The sequence below is a fragment of the Tamandua tetradactyla genome, chromosome 19 (assembly GCF_023851605.1).
Source record: "Tamandua tetradactyla isolate mTamTet1 chromosome 19, mTamTet1.pri, whole genome shotgun sequence".
Taxonomy (NCBI): domain Eukaryota; kingdom Metazoa; phylum Chordata; class Mammalia; order Pilosa; family Myrmecophagidae; genus Tamandua; species Tamandua tetradactyla.
Window position 1 is genome coordinate 25332606 of NC_135345.1, and position 18971 is coordinate 25351576.

The 18971-nt window shown below is 35.0% G+C and overlaps 1 protein-coding gene across 7 annotated transcripts in view; it reads left to right on the forward strand.

The window, feature by feature from the left end:
• PI4K2B (phosphatidylinositol 4-kinase type 2 beta) overlaps positions 1 to 18971 on the forward strand; it is a 38110-nt gene that overhangs the window by 7613 nt on the left and 11526 nt on the right. For 6 of the 7 annotated variants that reach the window (XR_013165799.1, XR_013165800.1, XM_077136525.1 and 3 more), the window contains exons 4-9: positions 230 to 361; positions 2264 to 2417; positions 4711 to 4778; positions 7303 to 7402; positions 14438 to 14571; positions 15794 to 15853. Coding sequence is in view for 5 of the 7 variants with exons in the window: in XM_077136525.1 (XP_076992640.1) it covers positions 230 to 361; positions 2264 to 2417; positions 4711 to 4778; positions 7303 to 7402; positions 14438 to 14571; positions 15794 to 15853 (648 nt within the window). In the remaining 2 variants the exon portion in view is untranslated. The remainder of the gene's footprint in view (positions 1 to 229; positions 362 to 2263; positions 2418 to 4710; positions 4779 to 7302; positions 7403 to 14437; positions 14572 to 15793; positions 15854 to 18971) is intronic. The other variant, XM_077136527.1, reaches the window with a different exon arrangement.

The following is an 18971-nucleotide window of genomic DNA, read 5'->3' on the forward strand; positions in this document are numbered from 1 at the left end:
ATTCTGTATTTCAAGACTCATTTCTTTCAGTTATAATTTTAGGTTTTTTTTATACCGCTCTCAAAAAGAAATATCACTGTTTACAAAGGGCTTTGCAAAATCTCTTAGCCTTTATATATTAGAGTCTCTGGGGCATTTATTATATAAGGTTGAACTTTTTTCATGGCATATATGATTAGATATACTATAATGTAAATTCTGACCATTTTGCCAAACTATGTGTTTCTAGGTAGTTCGGCTTGTCAGTGAGACATTTAATTACAGTGCAATTGACCGTGCAAAATCAAGAGGCAAAAAGTATGCTTTAGAGAAAGTGCCAAAAGTAGGTAGAAAATTTCATCGGATAGGACTCCCTCCTAAGGTAAGTTACTCTGATAAAATTCTGTTTTGGGAGACAGCTTGTAGATTCAGTACGTATTTCCTGAGCTTTATGCTGTCGACTGTGGATATAGAAAATAAATTAGAGCTTTTTCATGTTTGAAGAGGTTGTAGTACACAAACAATTTCAATGTGAGATGATAAAGCTGTTAGGATGATAAATTCAGAGAGCTGTGAGAGGATAGAAGACGGATGCCTTAACTCGGTTTAGAGGGCTAGGCGATATTCCTAAGAAGAGGTTGCAGCTAAGATTTTATAAAGTAATGATTAATAGCGCAGGTCTAGAATCAGACCTAGGTTCCAATCCCAGCCTCTCCTTTAGTTAATTGAGACCTTGGGCAAGTTTATTATTCCCTAAGCTCCAGTTTCTATAAAATGATGATGATTAAAAACTATTGCTGAAGGTTGTTATGAGGATAAAATTAAGAAATTCATGTCAAGTACTTGGTAGTGCCTAGCACATACTGAAGGTTTAGTGAATGGTATCTCTGTTTACTCACTACGTATTAGATTTTGGTTTTTTTTTTGTCATGTTTAAATAAATTTGAAGGATGATTAGCAGATTGCTGAGGAAGGTGAGGAAAGATTAATGGGAAAACATTCTAGACAAATGATGTGCAAATCTAGGAAGAGTCTAGGCTTTACTAAAAATATATTTGACCTGCAATTTTGTGTTGTTATTGCTGTTCATTTATCCTTAGGTAAAAGAATTTATGTAGAAATTTCAGGTTTAACTTTTTAAAATTATTATTACTGTACTCCAAGTAGATAGATTGTTTGAAATTTGTTACAAGGTTTGTTATTCCTTGGATAAGCTAATTGTGGCTAAAGAACGATATTATTATTTCCATATTTCTGACTACTAGTACTTAATTATGAATGTTTTAGAGAAAATTTTCAGGAAATAATTAACATTTCATTCCAATTACAAAATAGGATAAGAAATAGATTTTCTTTGTGGTGATTTGCTTGTTTGCATTTATTAAGACGGACTAGGTTACTCATTACCTGTGTCTCATGTGCTTTATAAATTTATTTCCTTCTTTAACAAATAATAAAAATTGTTTAATGATAACCACTAGAATTTTAGAAATAGAAATGCCTTTACAAACGGACATATCCGGGCAGGCCTCTGTGGCTCAGCAGGCAGAGTTCTCGCCGGCCATGCCAGAGACCTGGGTTCAATTCCTGGTGCCTGCCCATGCAAAACAAAACAAAAAAAAAATGGACATATCGGGTGCTGGTAAAATGCTCGCCTGCCTTCATTGTGGAAGATCCGGGTTTGACTCCTGGTCCATGTACCCCACCACCCGCCAAAAAAGTGGGCATATCTTCAAAGAAAGGACTTTATAAAAATACTGTAGAGGTTATGATTAACTGATTAATCATTTAAAATTTATGACAGTATCTTTAATATACATGTCAAAGAACCCATTTCTTTTTTAAAATAAAAATTTTTTACTCTATGTTGTAAAAGGAATTCTGAAATATTTCTTCACTAAGACAAGATTGTACTATTAATAATCAGAATAGGTGTAAAATTTGACCTCCATAATTTAATTCATTTTAATGAATATCTTAAAGAGTATCAATCACCTTGAGGGTGCATGTTTATTTTCTTTTCTAATTATCCTGAAATAACTGCTATGCTTGTTGAAAGTCTAGAATTGAGCATTTTTTGTCTGCTATGTGTTCTTTATGTGGTTCTTTTAAATCAGTAAATAAAAGTAGTTTTCTTGATAATTGTAGTTTATCTAATAAGTGCTAACTTCTATTTTTCTTCTGTATATATAATGTATTTCTATGACAGTACTGCTGAGAAATTTAAAAATTAATCCCTTTGTTCTTGTACTTCCTTTTCTAACTATAGTTCTTAAAATTATAGATTGGTTCCTTTCAGTTATTTGTTGAAGATTATAAAGAGGCTGAATTTTGGCTCAGGAAATTTGAAGCTGACCCTTTGCCTGAGAATACTAGAAAACAATTTCAGTCACAGTTTGAAAAACTAGTTATTTTGGATTACATCATCAGAAATACAGGTATTGAAGTACTCTCATTTGTTCACTCAAATCTTATTAGCTTTCAAATTGTATCCAACTCTTGTTATCCAATCAGTGACATAACATTTTGATGCAGAAATTTTGAGGCTACTTCCTCTACGTGCCTTAAAAAAGCAGGTGAAGTACTGACTTTCCTGGCCAGAATTAATCCTGAATTTTGGATTCTGACGCATAGCAGACCTCTATCCAGGTAGTAGAGATCAGGTCCTGTTTCCTAGGATGGAATTTCCTGGCAGCATGACAAAGTAGTTATTAGAAATGTTATCCAGAATATGAATAAAACTTAATTGGTTAAAGCATTTTAGATGCTTATTTTTACATTATATAGTTGTTAGTGTAGTCTATAAGTATATAAATTCTAGCTTATCCTGTTGCTGGAAGGAAACATTGATTAAAATAGTCAAAAATAGTTGTTCCACCTTCTGCATAGTGTGTGTGAATTCCATGACTACAAACACCTCCTTGGAAACTGCCACCCCCAACACATCCAGAAGCAATCAAACGTGAATCCAGAGACTGCCCACAAGAGGCTCAGAGACCACACAAACCACACCACATCTCCCCCAAACAGTTCTATCTATACCCCACACTGGACATCCACAGGTCCAAAGACATGCAATTCAAGGAAAACCCAGCATAGCCTATCATTTTCTTAACCATGCGCAGTCATATAATCAAAGTCTGTGTTCTCCATAAAATTCCTTTACAATTGCAAAAAGGAAAACACGGCCCAAATTCCATGACCAGTCTTCTTTGGGCTGTCATTGTCACAGAATTAGAGCTTGTGAGGATCCCTGGACTAGGACTTCCATCTTAGGGTCAGGAATGTGCTAGTTTTATTCAGCAGAGGAAGGGGCCCTCTCTTTATTTCCTCCTACCATGCAGCAATGTGTGGGATTGGGAGTCTTCAGAGGGGAGTGTGCCCAGAGTAGATAAGTGTCCTAGGGGAGTTGGTTGGCAATTATAGCACTCAGGAAAATGCAATTTCTTATGCTGTGATTGTACTGGGCAAATACTAAACGCATCATCTTGTTTCATTAAAAAAGACAATAAATTTATCATGAAAGTAAAAAAAAAAAAAAATAGTGGTTCCAAAATGTGGTTTCTTGGGCTAACTAGGTCATTATTATATGGGAACTTGTTAAATATGCAATTCCTCAGACCCGTTATCTAGACCTGCTGAAGCAGAAACTTTGCATATATGGCCTAGCAGTCTGTGGTTCAACAAATTACGTGAGTGCATCCTGTAATCCTTATGCATTCTGAAGTATGAGAACCACTGGTTCAAAAAATATTTTCTCATTTATATTAGTTTCTGAAGAAACCATTACGTAATTATTTTCTAGATTTACCTTCTCGACAAATATGGCTGTTTTAGTTTGTAAAAGCTGCCAGAATGCAATATATCTGAAACAGAATGGCATGCAAAAGGGGAATAAATAATAAGGAATTTATTCTTCAAAAAGGCCTTTGTTCAGGGTTTCTCTTTCAGCTGTAAGGGCTCATAGCAACGTCTGCTAGCTTTCTCTCCAGGCTTCTTCACTGGCTTCCCCAGGGGCATTTTCTTTATGCATCTCCAACAGTCTCTGGCTGTGTGGGCCCTCTCGATTCTGGTGGCTTTCAAGCTTTTTACAAAATGGTTCCCTCTTAAAAGGCTCCAGTAAGCAACCCCACCTTGAATGGGTAGAGACACATCTCCATAGAAACCGTGTAATCAAAGGTTACCTCCCACAATTGGGTAGGTCACATCTCCGTGGAAACAATAAAAAAGATTCCTCCTGGTGATATTGAATGAGGATTAAAGGACATGGCTTTTCTGGGGTACACAACAAATTCAAACCGGCACTATGACTTTAGGTAATATTAGATTCAGTGTCGTTTCAGAGTGCTACTATACTGACATTAGGTAACTTACTTAGAAACTTGCCTGGCAGTTAGGGGTAGGTGCTTTTTCTTAAGGTGAAAAGAAACTATCCTTGATTTTAGTAGCTTTGATTAATAATGTTTGACAATAACATTGTGGATATAAGGATTAAATTAATTGATTACATGTTAAGCACCTATAACAATGTCTGACACAGAGTAAATGCCCAATAAATATTAACTAACATTTGTGAGGTTTTTAATTTGTGTATGTTAAATTGGAGCCTTTAAATATGGTAAATAATTTGCCACAGAAAACCAATGAAATTCTTAATAATCAAGATAATCCCCTTGGTATTAAGCTATAGTGTCCATAAAAGTGAATTAACAGGTTTGTTTGTTTTGAAAGACAGGGGAAATGATAATTGGTTAATCAAATATGAAAAGCAGAGTGGTGAAAAGAACATTAAGAGTAAGGTAAGAGAATAAAATAAACGTGTGCACACAATCAAATTTTGTAACATCTTTAAAAGAGTCTTTCATATTGTTCTTCACCATTTTCTCCTTCCTTTACTTAAATCCTTGGTTTTTATCCCTTTTCTCCTTGTTTTTCTCATCCTTGTTTGATTGCATTTCTTGATTCTATTTTTTGTTATCCTTATACAGCTTTATTTTTTATTTTGTGTTAGAATAGAAGAATGCTAACAGGTCAGTGTGTATTAGGGTTTGGGAAATTTGTTGTAGGACCATCATATTTATTTTGCTTTTGGTATTTTTAGTCAACATGTATTTCATTAATCCACTTCTTTCTGAGACTTATGAATTCAATATTAGCAAACACTGTATAAAATGAAAAGTGTGTGTTTAAGTTTGCTAAAGCTACTGGAATGTAATATACCAGAAATAGAATGGTTTTTGAAAAGGGAATTTATCAAGTGCAAGTTTATAGTTCTAAGGCCAGAAAAATGTCTAATCTAAGGCATCCAGGAAAAAAATACCTTAACTCAAGAAAAGCTGATGATGTCTGTCACATAGGAAGGCATGTTGCTGGGATTTGCTTGTCCTTCTTCCTGGTTCCATTGCTTCCAGCTTCTGATGTCAGTGGTTTCCTCTCTAAGCATTTGTGGACCTTCACTTAGCTCTTCTAGGACACAACTCTGGGATCTGGCTTGCTTAGCATCTCATGAGGAAGGCACATGGTGGCGACATCTGCTGGGCTCCAAACGTCCCTGTCTAGGCATCTGATCTTTCTGTCAGCACTCCAAGCATCTCTGTCAGCACTGAAGTAACTGTTCTCCAAGTGTCTGCATCAGAGGTTTCTCCAAAATGTTTCCTCTTTTTAAAGAACTCTAGTAAGCTAATCAGGACCCACCTTGAATGAGTGGAGTCACATTTCCATCTAATCAAAAGGCCACATCCACAATTGGATGTGTCACATCTCCATGGAAGCAATTTAATCAGAGTTTCCCACACTAAACAATAGGTTTGACCCCACAAGATTGGATCAGAATTAAAACATGGCTTTTCTGGGATACATAATAGTTTCATACTGGTACAGTGTGCTTTACGTACGAATGATATGCATTGAAATTTTAAAAAAGTACATCTACTACTTAAAAGAAGCTAGTTTTAAGTTACATAGTAGGCTTCTTAGACCCTTAACACTATCAGAATTTCAGATTTTTTCATTCATTGCTATCAGTTCTGTAACATCAGTGATGTTTTCAGAATAGTTTTACAAGTGTAAAACGATCTAGAATCCCGTATTTTATGCATGTTCTGTAAACTCACTTCTCTAATAAAAAAACAAGACATTTGAGAAAATTTTAACTCTTAAAAAAAATTTCTCCTATGTATATAATCTGTATATTCTAAAGTTAACACTTAAAGCTTTTGTATCACTTTTAAAAGATTGCACTTTGAAGTGTTTATCAAAGAAATTTAAAAATGCACATTCATAGACTTAGCAATAAAAAAGAACAATTTAGGCATACTCAGTAAAATGGATGAATCTCAAAATCATGCTGAGTAAAAGAAGTACAAATAAAGGGAACAGTAACATAATTATTCTGTTTTTAAGAAAATGTAAACTATTATCTCCAGTGACAGGCAGATCACTGGTTGTCTGGGAATGGGTGGAGGGATAGATGGCTTCAAAGGGACACTAGGAAACTTTTGAATGGTGGTTTCACAATTTGTGTACATCAAATTGTATACTTTAATATGTGAACTTATTTTTTGTAAATTGTACCTCAGTAAAGTAGTAAATAGAAAAAATATTGAAATAAAAGTAACCAATATAACTAGGTTATAGCAGAAATGGGTTTAAAATACACATATAATTATATATATTTATAATAGCTCCTAAATTTATTTTATTGATGACTCTTGAACAATTAGGTTAATTGAAAACTACATTTCTTTTGCTATTATTTTGAGCATTTTTATCAGGTGAGATTTGATAAAAACTAAAAGAATCTGGCATGTATCATATGGGCCTTCATGATAGTCCTTTTTTATTTAAAAGCTACCTTTTTAAACTTTTGTTATTTTTTGTAGGCCACTTAATGATGGTAACTGTCTGTCTTTTAATTAACAGGAAATACTCTTTAACATGAAAACTCCCTGTTACTGTGGTCTTTGTGCTATAGGGGCACAAATAATATTTTGCAAATATCATACAGTTAAACAATGCATGTAACAATAAATTATCTAGAACATTACTTTTTAAGTTTTATTACTATTTTTCTTCCACAGAGAGATAAAAATGGTGACCATTACTCAGTAAATGTATAATACTAAGTTTTTTAGATTATGAAATTTTTACTGATTTTTATGACAATCTTTTCATTTCTAGGTGTATTTGTATTCTTTCTGGCAATTTTTACCTTTGTAAGCTCTTTGGAATGAATCTGTCTTTAAACCTTGATAATTATTGTAAATATTTTATCCTTTGGAAATAATTTCTTTTTTATCAACATACCATTTTTCTCCCCTTTAGGAAATAAACTGGGTTGCTGATAAAGAATCACTTATTCAAATAGCTGCAATTGATAATGGTCTAGCATTTCCTTTTAAACATCCTGATGAGTGGAGAACATGTGAGTATTATAGAATCTACTAATGGGAAGAGACAAAATGTATGGGTATTAAAATAACAGGAAAAACTAGATGAGGTGTAATTATTCATTAAGATATTGTTCTGGGGACTAGGGATGTGGAAATGTCTACTACATGGGTCTGGCCATCTGTTATTTGCCTGTCTTTGTATGACTGTCTTGTTTTGATTTTTAAACTTAATGCTAGCCTTGTAAATGAGTTTGGTAGCTTTCCAATTTTTAATGTATAACACGTTGAAATTATTTTAATATTTCGGTAAACTGTTCTTTAATGTTTGGGCTAGAGTAAACTATAAAACATTTTAGGCCTCTCTTCCTTCCCTGCTTATTTTAGTGAGCTGTGCTTATTAACTGCCTTAGCAGTTTTTTCTGTGGTATTGGTCAGTTATGGTATCTTGAGCCAGTTTTAGAAATGTTTATTTCTCTTAAAATTGTCCATGATATCTTGAGTTTTAGATTTATGGGTTATAAAGTTGTATGTAGAATTCTCTTATAATAAAAAAAAGTCTCAATTCATATTAAAGTTTTTAGGGATAAGATGAAATGATGCCTGGAATTTACTTTAAAATACTTCAGAGAAAAAAACAACAAACAACTAGGGAGTATAGATGAGGCAAATTTGTAAAATTTGTTTGTATTAGCTTATTGGGAATAGAGGAGTTCGTTTGTGTAATACATTGTAAAAGTGTAAAAATGTTCTCTATTTCCCTTTTTAATTCCTACTGTTTATTGGTGGACTTTTATATAGACTGCAAAAATTCAGCTATTTCTGACCGACACCAGCTGCAGATTGCTACAGTACTTTCAAACCCTTCTAACAGCAGCTTAATTCTGATTCTTAAATACCCAGAGATAGGCCAGACTCCACAGGTTAAGGACAGTTCTCTACGAGATTACTCTTCAGACACCAGTTGCAAGTTCTGGGCCCATGCTACTGACATTTCTGACCAACTGGCTACAAATATGTAGGTTCCCACCACAATCTTGGGTTCAATAATTCACTGGAACAACCCACAGAATGTACTGAAAATCCTGTACTTAGAATTAGTAGTTTTATTGTATTGAAAAGGATATGAATAAAAAACCAAAAGAAGACACATAGGACAAGGTCTAGGAGTATCTCAAATGCAAGCCTTGGACAGTGTCCTCACTACATGGAATCAGAACACAGCAACCTGTGTTTAAAATATTAAAAACATATTTTAATCAATCATGGAAGGTCATCTGAGCTTCAGATGTCCAGAATTTATCGGGTTTCATTATAAGACTTGATGTGGTAGAATTATTGCCTGCATGGTTCAACTCAGTCTCCAGCTCCCTTCATCTCCCAGAGGTCAAGGAATTGGGTTGATGTGGGTTAATATGATGTAGCTCAAAGCCTCAAACTCCTTATCCCATGGTTGGTCTTCATAATATGGCAAGACCTTAAGACTACAAATGTGGCTGGCATAAACTATCAGGTGAAGTTTGGGGTGGGGGAAAGGAGAAGGCCTGTTATAAATAATAAAATGTAATCATATCCTAGGAAATTCCAAAGATATATAGAGGATATTTCCCATGACTTAGTGATACCAAACAAAAGCTGGGTTCTCTGCCCCATGCACCTAACAGCCAATATGTGGCACTGGGGTTTCAAAGAGATAAAGAGTTTATTGCTATGTATTTCATAAGTGTAAAGGTCCATTTTTTTTTTCTCTTTGGTGGTTCTTTTATCTTATGTGAAATATACCCTGTTGTTCTTGTTGGTATTTTTTGCTGTTCTTATTTTGTCTGTTAAAACATTATTATGCTTCCTTTCATTTTATTTAACATTGGAGTTATTCTATACTTTTATTTATAACCTCCATCTATCTTTTTGTTTTTGGTTATATGACTTAAAAACAGCACCTGGCTCTTTTTTTTTTTTTTTTTTTTTACCAAATCTGAGACTCTTTTAATAGGTGTCCTAAACTCTGTAGTTAAATTCTCAATGAACTAATTTGTTGGCAACTTTTATTCCCGTCTTGTTTTGTTACTTTTTTCCTATTTTCTATGTATTCCAACTTTTTTGTTCTTTCCTATCTGTTGTTTGACTTATTTGAGATGTCTTTGTTCCAATTTCTTAATTTTTTTCCTCAAATGATTTGGAACCTACATGCAAACTGCTCTTTAAATGTGTTAAGTTTTAAGTGACTACAATCCACCTAGGAAATATTATCAAAATGCAGTGGCAATTCAGGGTCTGGAGCTTGAAAGAGGAATTGGTATTGAGGATATGTTTTTTTTTTGGTTTTGTTTTTAATTTTTAATTTTGAATTGTTTTTCAAATTTTCAGACAGTTACAAAATTAATACCAACCTCATTTCCTGAGACCGATACTCCCTTATGTAACCACACTAAGTGCAGTTTAAGTTCAGGAAATTTAATGTTGATATAAAGCTTATAGTCTTTGTTCCAATTTTTTCATATGCTGCAAAAATGTCCTTTCAGGCCCCTCTGCTTCTTTATTAGATCCTATCCAGGATCATGTCTTGCATTTAATTGTCATTGTCTCTTTAGTTGCTCATTCTTTTTTTTAAATTGTAGGAACATATATACAACATAAATTTTCCCATCTCAGCTACTCCCAAGCACACCATCCAGTGGGATCGCTCATATTTACACTGTTGTAGTTACCTCACCAACTATCATTAACAAAATTTTCCCTTTTCCCCAAACTGAAACTCTATATACGCTATGCATTGACTGTCCATACTCCCTGATCCTCTCTTCCCCCACTGCCAGTATTCTGATTTCTCATACTTTGAGCTTGCATATTCTCTGATATTTTCTTTGTAGTTGCCATGGGGCTTAAATTTTTTTAAATATAACAACATACAAACACGAACATTCTTACTGTATGATCACTCCATTCTTGGTACATAATCAGTCAAACTCACAGTATCATCATATAGTTGTATATTCATCACCATGATAATTTCTTAGAACATTTGCATCAATTCAGAAAAAGAAAGAAGAAAAAACTCATACAAACATACATACCATACCTCTTACACCTCTCTCTCATTGACTGCTAGTATTTCCATCTACCCAATGTATTTTAGCCTTTGTTTCCCCTATTTTTTTCTATACCCGTTACCACGCCCTTTCATTGATTGCTAGCATTTCAGTCTACTCAATTTATTTTAACATTTGTTCCCCCTATTATTTATTTATTTTTAATCCATATGTTTTACTCATCTGTCCATACCATAGATAAAAGGAGCATCAGACACAAGGTTTTCACAATCACACAGTCACATTGCAAAAGCTATATCTTTATACAGTCATCTTCAAGAAAAATGACTACTGGAAAACAGCTCTATATTTTCAGGCACTTCCCTCCGGCTTCTCCAATATATCTTAACTAAAAAGGTGATACCTATATAGTGCAGAAGAATAACCTCCAGGATAACCTCAACTCTGTTTGAAATCTCTCAGCCATTGATACTTTATTATGGGGCTTAAATTTAATATTCTAAATATATAATACTCTTGTTTGCTTAGATACCATTTTAACTTCAATGATATACAAAAATTATGCTCCTATCCTGTCTGGTCCCCAACCTGTATGTACTTGTTACATATTGCATGTTTATTCATTATGAGTCCAAAACTACTGCTTTATCATTGTATTTTATGCATTTGCCTTTTTAGATCTTGTAGGAAGTAAAAAATGATGTTACAGACCCAAAACACAACAGTATTGACATTTATATTTACCCGTTATTACCCTTACTGGGAATCCTTATTTCTTCATGTGGCATTGATCTGGTGTTTAGTGTCTTTTCCTTTCAACCTGCAGAACTCTCTTTAATGGCTATCTTATAAGGCCAGTCTGGTGGTAACAAACTCTTTCATCTTTTGCGTATCTTGGAATGTCTTAATCTCTTCCTCATTTTTGAAAGACAGTTTACTGGATATAGAATTCTTGGTTGGCAATTTTTTTTGCTGTCAGCGCTTTAAATATGCCATCCTACTACCATCTTGTTTTCTTGGTTTCATATGAAAAATCAGCACTTAATTTTATTGAGGCTCCCTTGTATGTGACACTTTGCTTCTCTCTTGTAGCTTAAAAAATTATCTTTATCTTGGGCATTCAGCAGTTTGATTATAAAATGAAGCCGTGCAGATCTGTTTGGGTTTGTCCTGCTTGGAGTTTGTTGAGCTTCTTGGATGTGTATGTTCATGTCTTTCATTAACTTTGGGAAGTATACAACCTTTATTTCTTTGATTATTCTCTCTGCTCCTTTCCTTTTTAGTTTTTCTTTTGGGATTTCCAGAATGCATATTTGCACACTTGATGCTATCCCACAGGATCTGTAGACTTTTCTTCATTCTTTCTTTCTGTTCCTCAGATGGAATGATTTCAGTAGTCTTAAATTCAAATTCATTGAGTCTTTCGTCTGTCTGCTTCGATCTGCTCTTGAATCCCTCTAAGGAATTGTGGTCTTCTGCTCTGTTTGGTGTCTTTTCATAATTTCCATCTCGCCATTGGTATTCTCTTTGTGTTCTTCTGTTGTTTTCTTGATTTCCTTTTATTCTTCATCCATGCTTTCCTTTAGCTGTTTAAGCCTATTGAGGATTATCTTTTTAAAATCTTTGGTGCATCCCATGTCTGCTCCCCCTTTTTGAGGATTTCTAATAGCTTAATTTTGTCCTTTACCTGGGCCATTACTTCCTGTTTCTTTTGTAAATTTTTGTTGAAACCTGGGCATTTTCATTTTTTAATTTTTTTGCATGGGCAGGCACCGGGATTGAACCTGGGTCTCTGGCATGGCAGGTGAGAACTCTGTCTGCTGAACCACTGTGGTCTCCTGGCATTTTGATATTTTAATATATTATAGCTGGAATTTAGACTCTGAGACTTCTTTTCAGCTAGTGTTCTGACAGAGATTTCCTTGCATGCTAGAGGCTAACAAAATGGTGGGGGGGCGCACATTTTATAATCTAATCTTTGTAGACTAACTCCTGCAAGTACTCTCCTTCAGAAATTATCCATACAATGGGTTTATAGACTAGTTCCAGGCCAAAGCATAGGGACCTCAATGTTCTTTTTTGCCTATGTCTCTTGTTTGGGTCATGTGCATGTGGCCCTAGAAATTCCCTTGTTTATGTGGATAGAAATATCACATCTTCCCTAGGAAAAATTGTCCTTGGTCTGGGCACTGCACTATGTCTTACAGTCAATAATCTCTTTCCTTAGGCATCCACTTAGTTGCTCTCCCACAGTTTTCTGTAGGAGAGCTCAATGAGCTCTACAATAGGGCAAGTTCTGGGATGGCTAGTCCCTCAGACTGCCACCAAATGGATTGGACCAGGCATACATGCTCCCAGCATATGCACAAGGGTTACTTTTTCTGGAACTAGGGATCTGTACTGAGAGTGCAGTGTGCTTCACAGTGAGGGCTGGAGCAGGGGCAAGCCAGGTGTTGCTTTTCAGTAGCTTATTTCTTGATTTAGTATTCACCCTGTTTCTCAATCCTTTTAATTGTTTTCTGGAGCTTTGAAAAATGTGTTTGTAATTGTTCAAAGCTTCTTTTAGGGGGCATAAACTTGGAGCACCTCATTCCATCATCTTGATTGGTGCAGGGCCAGGATATTGTTTTGAAATTGTCAACCTGATAGTTGAAGCCATTATGGCATTTGCTATTGAACAGAGAAATAACACCACCTAACTCTCAATGCCAGATACATAATTATTCAGTTAATGCTTCATGAATGCATAGGGAATGAAAAAGAGAAGGGACTAAGTATAGAATCTGGGTGAACAGTGACAGTGAAGAGGGGAGAAGGAGCTAGCAAAAGAAAGAGAGGGAATAGCTTAAAGATAGGAGGTAAACTTTGAGAGAGTGATATAACCAAAGTCACACAGAGACTTTCACTAAGGAGATAATGAACAACAGTGCCACTTGTTACAGAGACTAAGTTGCAGGAGGATGGCAGTGAGTGTTTGGAGAGATCATTAGGAGAGGACTGGTAGTCTTTGTGGAGGGGGGTTGAATGATGGTAGTAGAAGCTAGGTTATCATGGGTTGAGAGGTAGTTATTGGAAGTAGAGACAGAATAACTACTTTTTTTCTTATATGAAAATCATCAGGGAAAGATAAAAGGGAAACTCGATTATAGCTTGAAGGAGATGTAGGTCAGAGGAAAGACTTTCTTTGGTATGGACTGTATACTTAGTACAGTGTGCAAAGAGATATACACAAGAGAAGTAGGAGGAATGAAGCTAAAGGAGGATTTCTTCCTCAGAACTTTGTAAATGGTAGGATCCACCAAAGCTGGGAATAATCATTGGATTAACCTTTAGTAGCTTTATAGATGATCTTATTGTCATAAAGCCTTATACTTCTTTGTAGAAATATGAATATGCACCCTCTTTCTAAAAGAAAGAGTCTACCACTTGACAAATCTTTCTAGTCCTGGCACTGAATAGATTTAGTAGTCTTGTTGGGGAAGAATGAGTTGGCCCAGACTTGATGATTAAGTCTTTTATCATCAAGGCCATTCACTTATTTACCCTGTTTAAAATTTTAGAACATCTTCTGTATACAAATAGTGATCAATTCCTGATGATTTGTAGCTGTGGCAGGCAGCTACAAACCATTGTTATTTCATCTGGTACTGTGAACAAACTATAGGTATACCTCAGTTTTAAATTCAGGAACCAGATAGATTCAGATATCTTTTTAAAACAGAACTGTTTGAGATAAACTCTTTATCCAAACTCTTTTTACTATCCCAAACTCAGAAACCAAATTGGTTCAAGTAATACCTTATTGTTATACCATCTGATTTAGTTATCCAAATTCTTGCTGCCCAAGCTTGAGATCCAAATAATTTGAATGGCAAAGAATGTTTGTACTCTCATAGCTTATCTTTTTTTCTCCTTTCCTTCTTTTGCGAGAACCTAGCAGTTATAGGAAAGCATCAGGATAAATATGAGTCTAAAACCGTTTTCTCCCTGATTATAGAAGAATACTTTTTTTTCTATTAGATCCATTTCACTGGGCCTGGCTTCCTCAAGCAAAAGTTCCATTTTCTGAAGAAATAAGAAATTTGGTACTACCATGTATTTCTGACATGAACTTTGTGCAAGATTTATGTGAAGATCTTTATGAACTTTTTAAGGTAAATAAATTGTTGTTTTAGTTATTGCAGAAAATGAAGTAAATCTTTAAAGATTTTCTTGGTAATACTAATTTGCAATTTACTGTTTCTTATATAGCTGTTTCAGTAAAACCTGACTGTTCTAGTTTGCTAGCTGCTGGAATGCAATATACCAGAAACGGAATGGCTTTTAACAAGGGGAATTTAATGAGTTGCTAGTTTACAGTTCTAAGGCCTAGAAAATGTCCCAATTAAAACAAGTCTAAAGAAATGTCCAATCAAAGGCATCTAGGGAAAGATACCTTGGTTCAAGAAGGCCGATGAAGTTCAGGGTTTCTCTCTCATCTGGAAAGGCACATGGTGAACACGGTCAGGGCTCCTCTCTCAGCTGGAAGGGCACATGGCAAATACAGCATCATCTGCTAGCTTTCTCTCCTGGCTTCCTATTTCATGAAGCTCCCCGGGAGGCGTTTTCCTTCTTCATCTCCAAAGGTCGCTGGCTGGTGGACTCTCTGCTTCATGGTGCTGCAGCATTCTCTGCTCTCTCTGAGTCTCTCATTCTCCAAAATATTTCCTCTTTATAGGACTCCAATAAACCAATCAAGACCCACTCAAATGGGTGGAGACATGTTATCCCGTAATCCAGTTTAACGACCATTCTTAACTAAATCACATCAACCAGGGAGATGATCTCATTACAGTTTCAAATATACAGTATTGAATAGAGATTATTCTACCTTTAAGAAATGAGATTTATATTAAAACATGGCTTTTCTTAGGGGGCATATACCCTTTCAAACCAGCACACTGACATAAAGAAATTAGCAGTTTTACTTTTCAGGAGCATAAATTGGTGAAGTTACACTTTGATTGTTCTTTGACGTGAGAATATATTAAAATCTGAGAAGTTGCTTTCTTCAGAAGTTCGACTTTTGCAAAATTAACTCTGTAATTTATAATACATATTGATGACCTTCTGCTATGATTTAATTCTCTTAAAAAGCGCAAGTCCATACCTTAAATCCTTTCAGTAATAAGTTGGCATATAAAGAAATAAAACTGTGCGGTCATTCTAGTGGTATACCAAGAAAGCATCAGGTAAAATTACTCTTTTTCATGTTACTAAGAAAGTTTTCTAATGTCCTTTTATATACTAGGTTGAAAACTTACTTTAATGTATTTGTTTCATAGAACTTGATGTTTTGGGCTTAGAATTTTTTCTTTCTTTCTCTTCTTTTTGTAGATTGACAAAAGATTTGACAAAGCCACTTTTGAAAATCAGATGTCTGTGATGAGAGGTCAGGTAGGTTACCTTTTTCTGTTCTCATTCATTAAAAAAAATCTTTTTATTTATTTTTTTATTTTTATTTTTTTTACATGGGCAGGCACCGGGGATCGAACCCGGGTCCTCGGGCTTGGCAGGCAAGCATTCTTACCTGCTGAGCCACCATGGCCCGCCCAAAAAAAGTCTTTTTAAATAGTTGTCAGTTTTTTTAACCACTGTGATACAGAGTTGCAATTCTCAATATTTCCTGCTATGCTGAACCAAAACAGCTGAAATTAGAAATGAAGTTGATTTAAATAGTATCTTTCCCTGTGTTGTGCTATAAATTAGGTATTTTTTACCTTGTTGCCTATTGTGTATTTAGCTATTGTGTTCCCCCCTGCTTTGAATTCTCTGTCCCCATTTGATAACCATTTCTATGAATATCTCTTTTTTCTCCTCAAATCCACTTGTTTGGATTTTTAAAGCCAAGTTCTGTTTCCAGTATATTATTTTCCTCATACACCCCAAATAGATAAAGAACCACTGCAAAAGGTTAGGCTGAACAAGGAGGAGTACAGATTTTCTAGATAATGAGGGGTCTAGAACCATGGAACCTAGCTAGGAGGCTTTTTTAGTAGTTCAGGAGGCATTAATGAAGCAGTCAAATGTTCAGTGGTAAATAATAAAAGTAATTATGTTGCTATTTGACATGGTTTTCAAGTATAGGGAATTATGCCCTACCTTTTTGCCTGAAACAAGTTAAATTGCAATATCAGTATGCTCAATCTTCTGGAATTCTCTTATCCCATGAAGATATTCTCTTTACCTCAGGAATGATATTTTTTAAAAAGAAATAACAAGAGCTAAAATAGTTTTGTAAGCTTTCATCCTGCATTAAAGTTCAACACATGAGGAATTCTAATTAAAATTTTTTTAACCTCAATAAGTTTTAATTTTTTTTTAAACAATACAGAAATGCAAAATAAAAAAATCAAGCGCAAACACTTCTCTAGCTGAACTTACTAGTATTTTTGTTAGTTTAGCCTTAAATTCCTAGATTAATTTGGGGCAGTTGACAATTGACAATCATTTGTTTCTTATTTTGCTTATTCTTTGTAACTTCTGTTTTCTTTTTTTTAAATATTTCTGTTGATAAATCCTATCATACAAATATTCCATACATGATGTATACTCAGTGGCTCACAATATCATCACGTAGTTGTGTATTAATCACCATGATAATTTTTTGGAACATTTACATCACTCTAGAAAAAGAAATAAAAAGAAAAAACTCATACATCCCATACCCCTTACCTCTCCTTCTCATTGACCACTATTATTTCCATCTATCCAATTTATTGCCCTTGGATAGACCATTATATCTCTACAAAATCCTTTCACTTCTTCATTCGGAGAATAGTTTTTCCTTCAAGCTCTGCCTCAGTCTCCCTAGGTGACATCTGTCACCCAGGGAACTGTTCTGATTTCCACAGGATTCCATGGGAATATGCTAGTTTCACATCCTACTCAGAAATATGGTTTTAAAATCAGAATATCAGACATTGCTATTGAAAAATAGCTTAAAATCAACCATAAGATGAAATATTTATAGGTTTACATATATAGTAAAGTAACTGTTATATTTACTAGAATTTGAGGACCCATGAACTAGTCCAGAACAGTTTATATGAACCTATCAGTCTTTGACATAGCTGTTGCATCCCTATCAAGTTAACAGTTGAGACATAGGTAGAGAATTGTAGTGTCTTGCCTACAGTGGTTACTCCATTCTATTTTTTTTAACTAATCCTCTCTCATTTGAACATACAATAATAGGTTTGTTCATTCCTTGAAAAATAAAAAAGAAATGAAAACAATAAATTCTTTTTTCTTGTTATGCAAATATAACCAACTTAGAAAAATTTAAGGGAAAAATCTGAAACATAAATACAATCAGTAACTCCTATTGCTAGTAAATATTTGTTTCCCTGACATGCTAAATCCTCCATATCTTCTAGTTTATCCAATCAAAATATCAAGTTTATTTATTATATGAGTTTTATTTATCACTATTGAATAGTCTTTACAACAACCAATGAAATGTGTATTTATTAGGTATTTTAAATACCTGAAGAAGACATCTTTATTTCTAAAAAGCACATAAAAAGAGAAATTTTTTCCTGAAATGAAAGTAAAAAAGAGTGAATTACTGAAAATTTATTTTATCTGAATAGAGAGTAGAATAAGTTATGAGCGATTCAACCTTATTTGTATGTTCATGTAGAAATTTCAATGGTATTTAAACATTAATTATAATATATTTTAGTTTTTCTCATTTGGCTTTTCCTTTATTAAGAATAATGTCTTAAATAAAACTTTATTGAGGGGGCCAAGATGGCGGCTTAGCAAGGTGTGGGATTCAGTTCGTCCTCCAGAGCAGCTAATAAATAGCCAGGAACAGTACAGAACAACTACTGGTGCCATGTCAGTGACCAGACACACAGCGTACCCTGTCTGGACCAGCTGGACCAACTGCAAGCTCACCCCACCCCAGAACTGTGAGTTCTCCAAGCCATGGCGTCCTGCACCCCTCCCCCACAGGCTGCTTCCCAGAGGGAAAAGGAAAGAGGGTTTACCAGCAGCAGGGGCTGAGTGCAACGAAACTCCAATTGTGGAATTAATTCGCAAATTCTGACTACTAAAAATAGGCCCCCAGCTCAACTGAACCTCAAGTAAAAGGGGAGGTTGCTCGTTTTTGCCCTGGCACAGAGGGGGCGGGGCTGATGGAAAAAGAAAAAAAAACTTTTTTTTTTAATTCAAAAGGTCTGGGCCCTGAAGGAAAGGAGGGGCCACATAGGATGTGGAGATAGACAGAGCAATGTACCAACTTAAGCTCTTGATTGGCAAACCTAAGGAACGGGGGTCCTGCTCAAAAGTATTTTTCTCTTTTGTTTTGGTGGCTGTTTTTCTATGGCTTGGCTGTTCTTTAGATACAGCTACAAGGCTTCTCAGATTCCAACTGCCCCATGCATAAGCATAGTTAAGCTTGTTTGAGTGTTTGTCTGGAGACTGTGCCTTCCCCAGGAGAGGGGTTGGGCCCAGCTCAGGTGGAATCCCTCCCTCAAGGAATTCAGACCCCAGGGGTCTGAAAGTG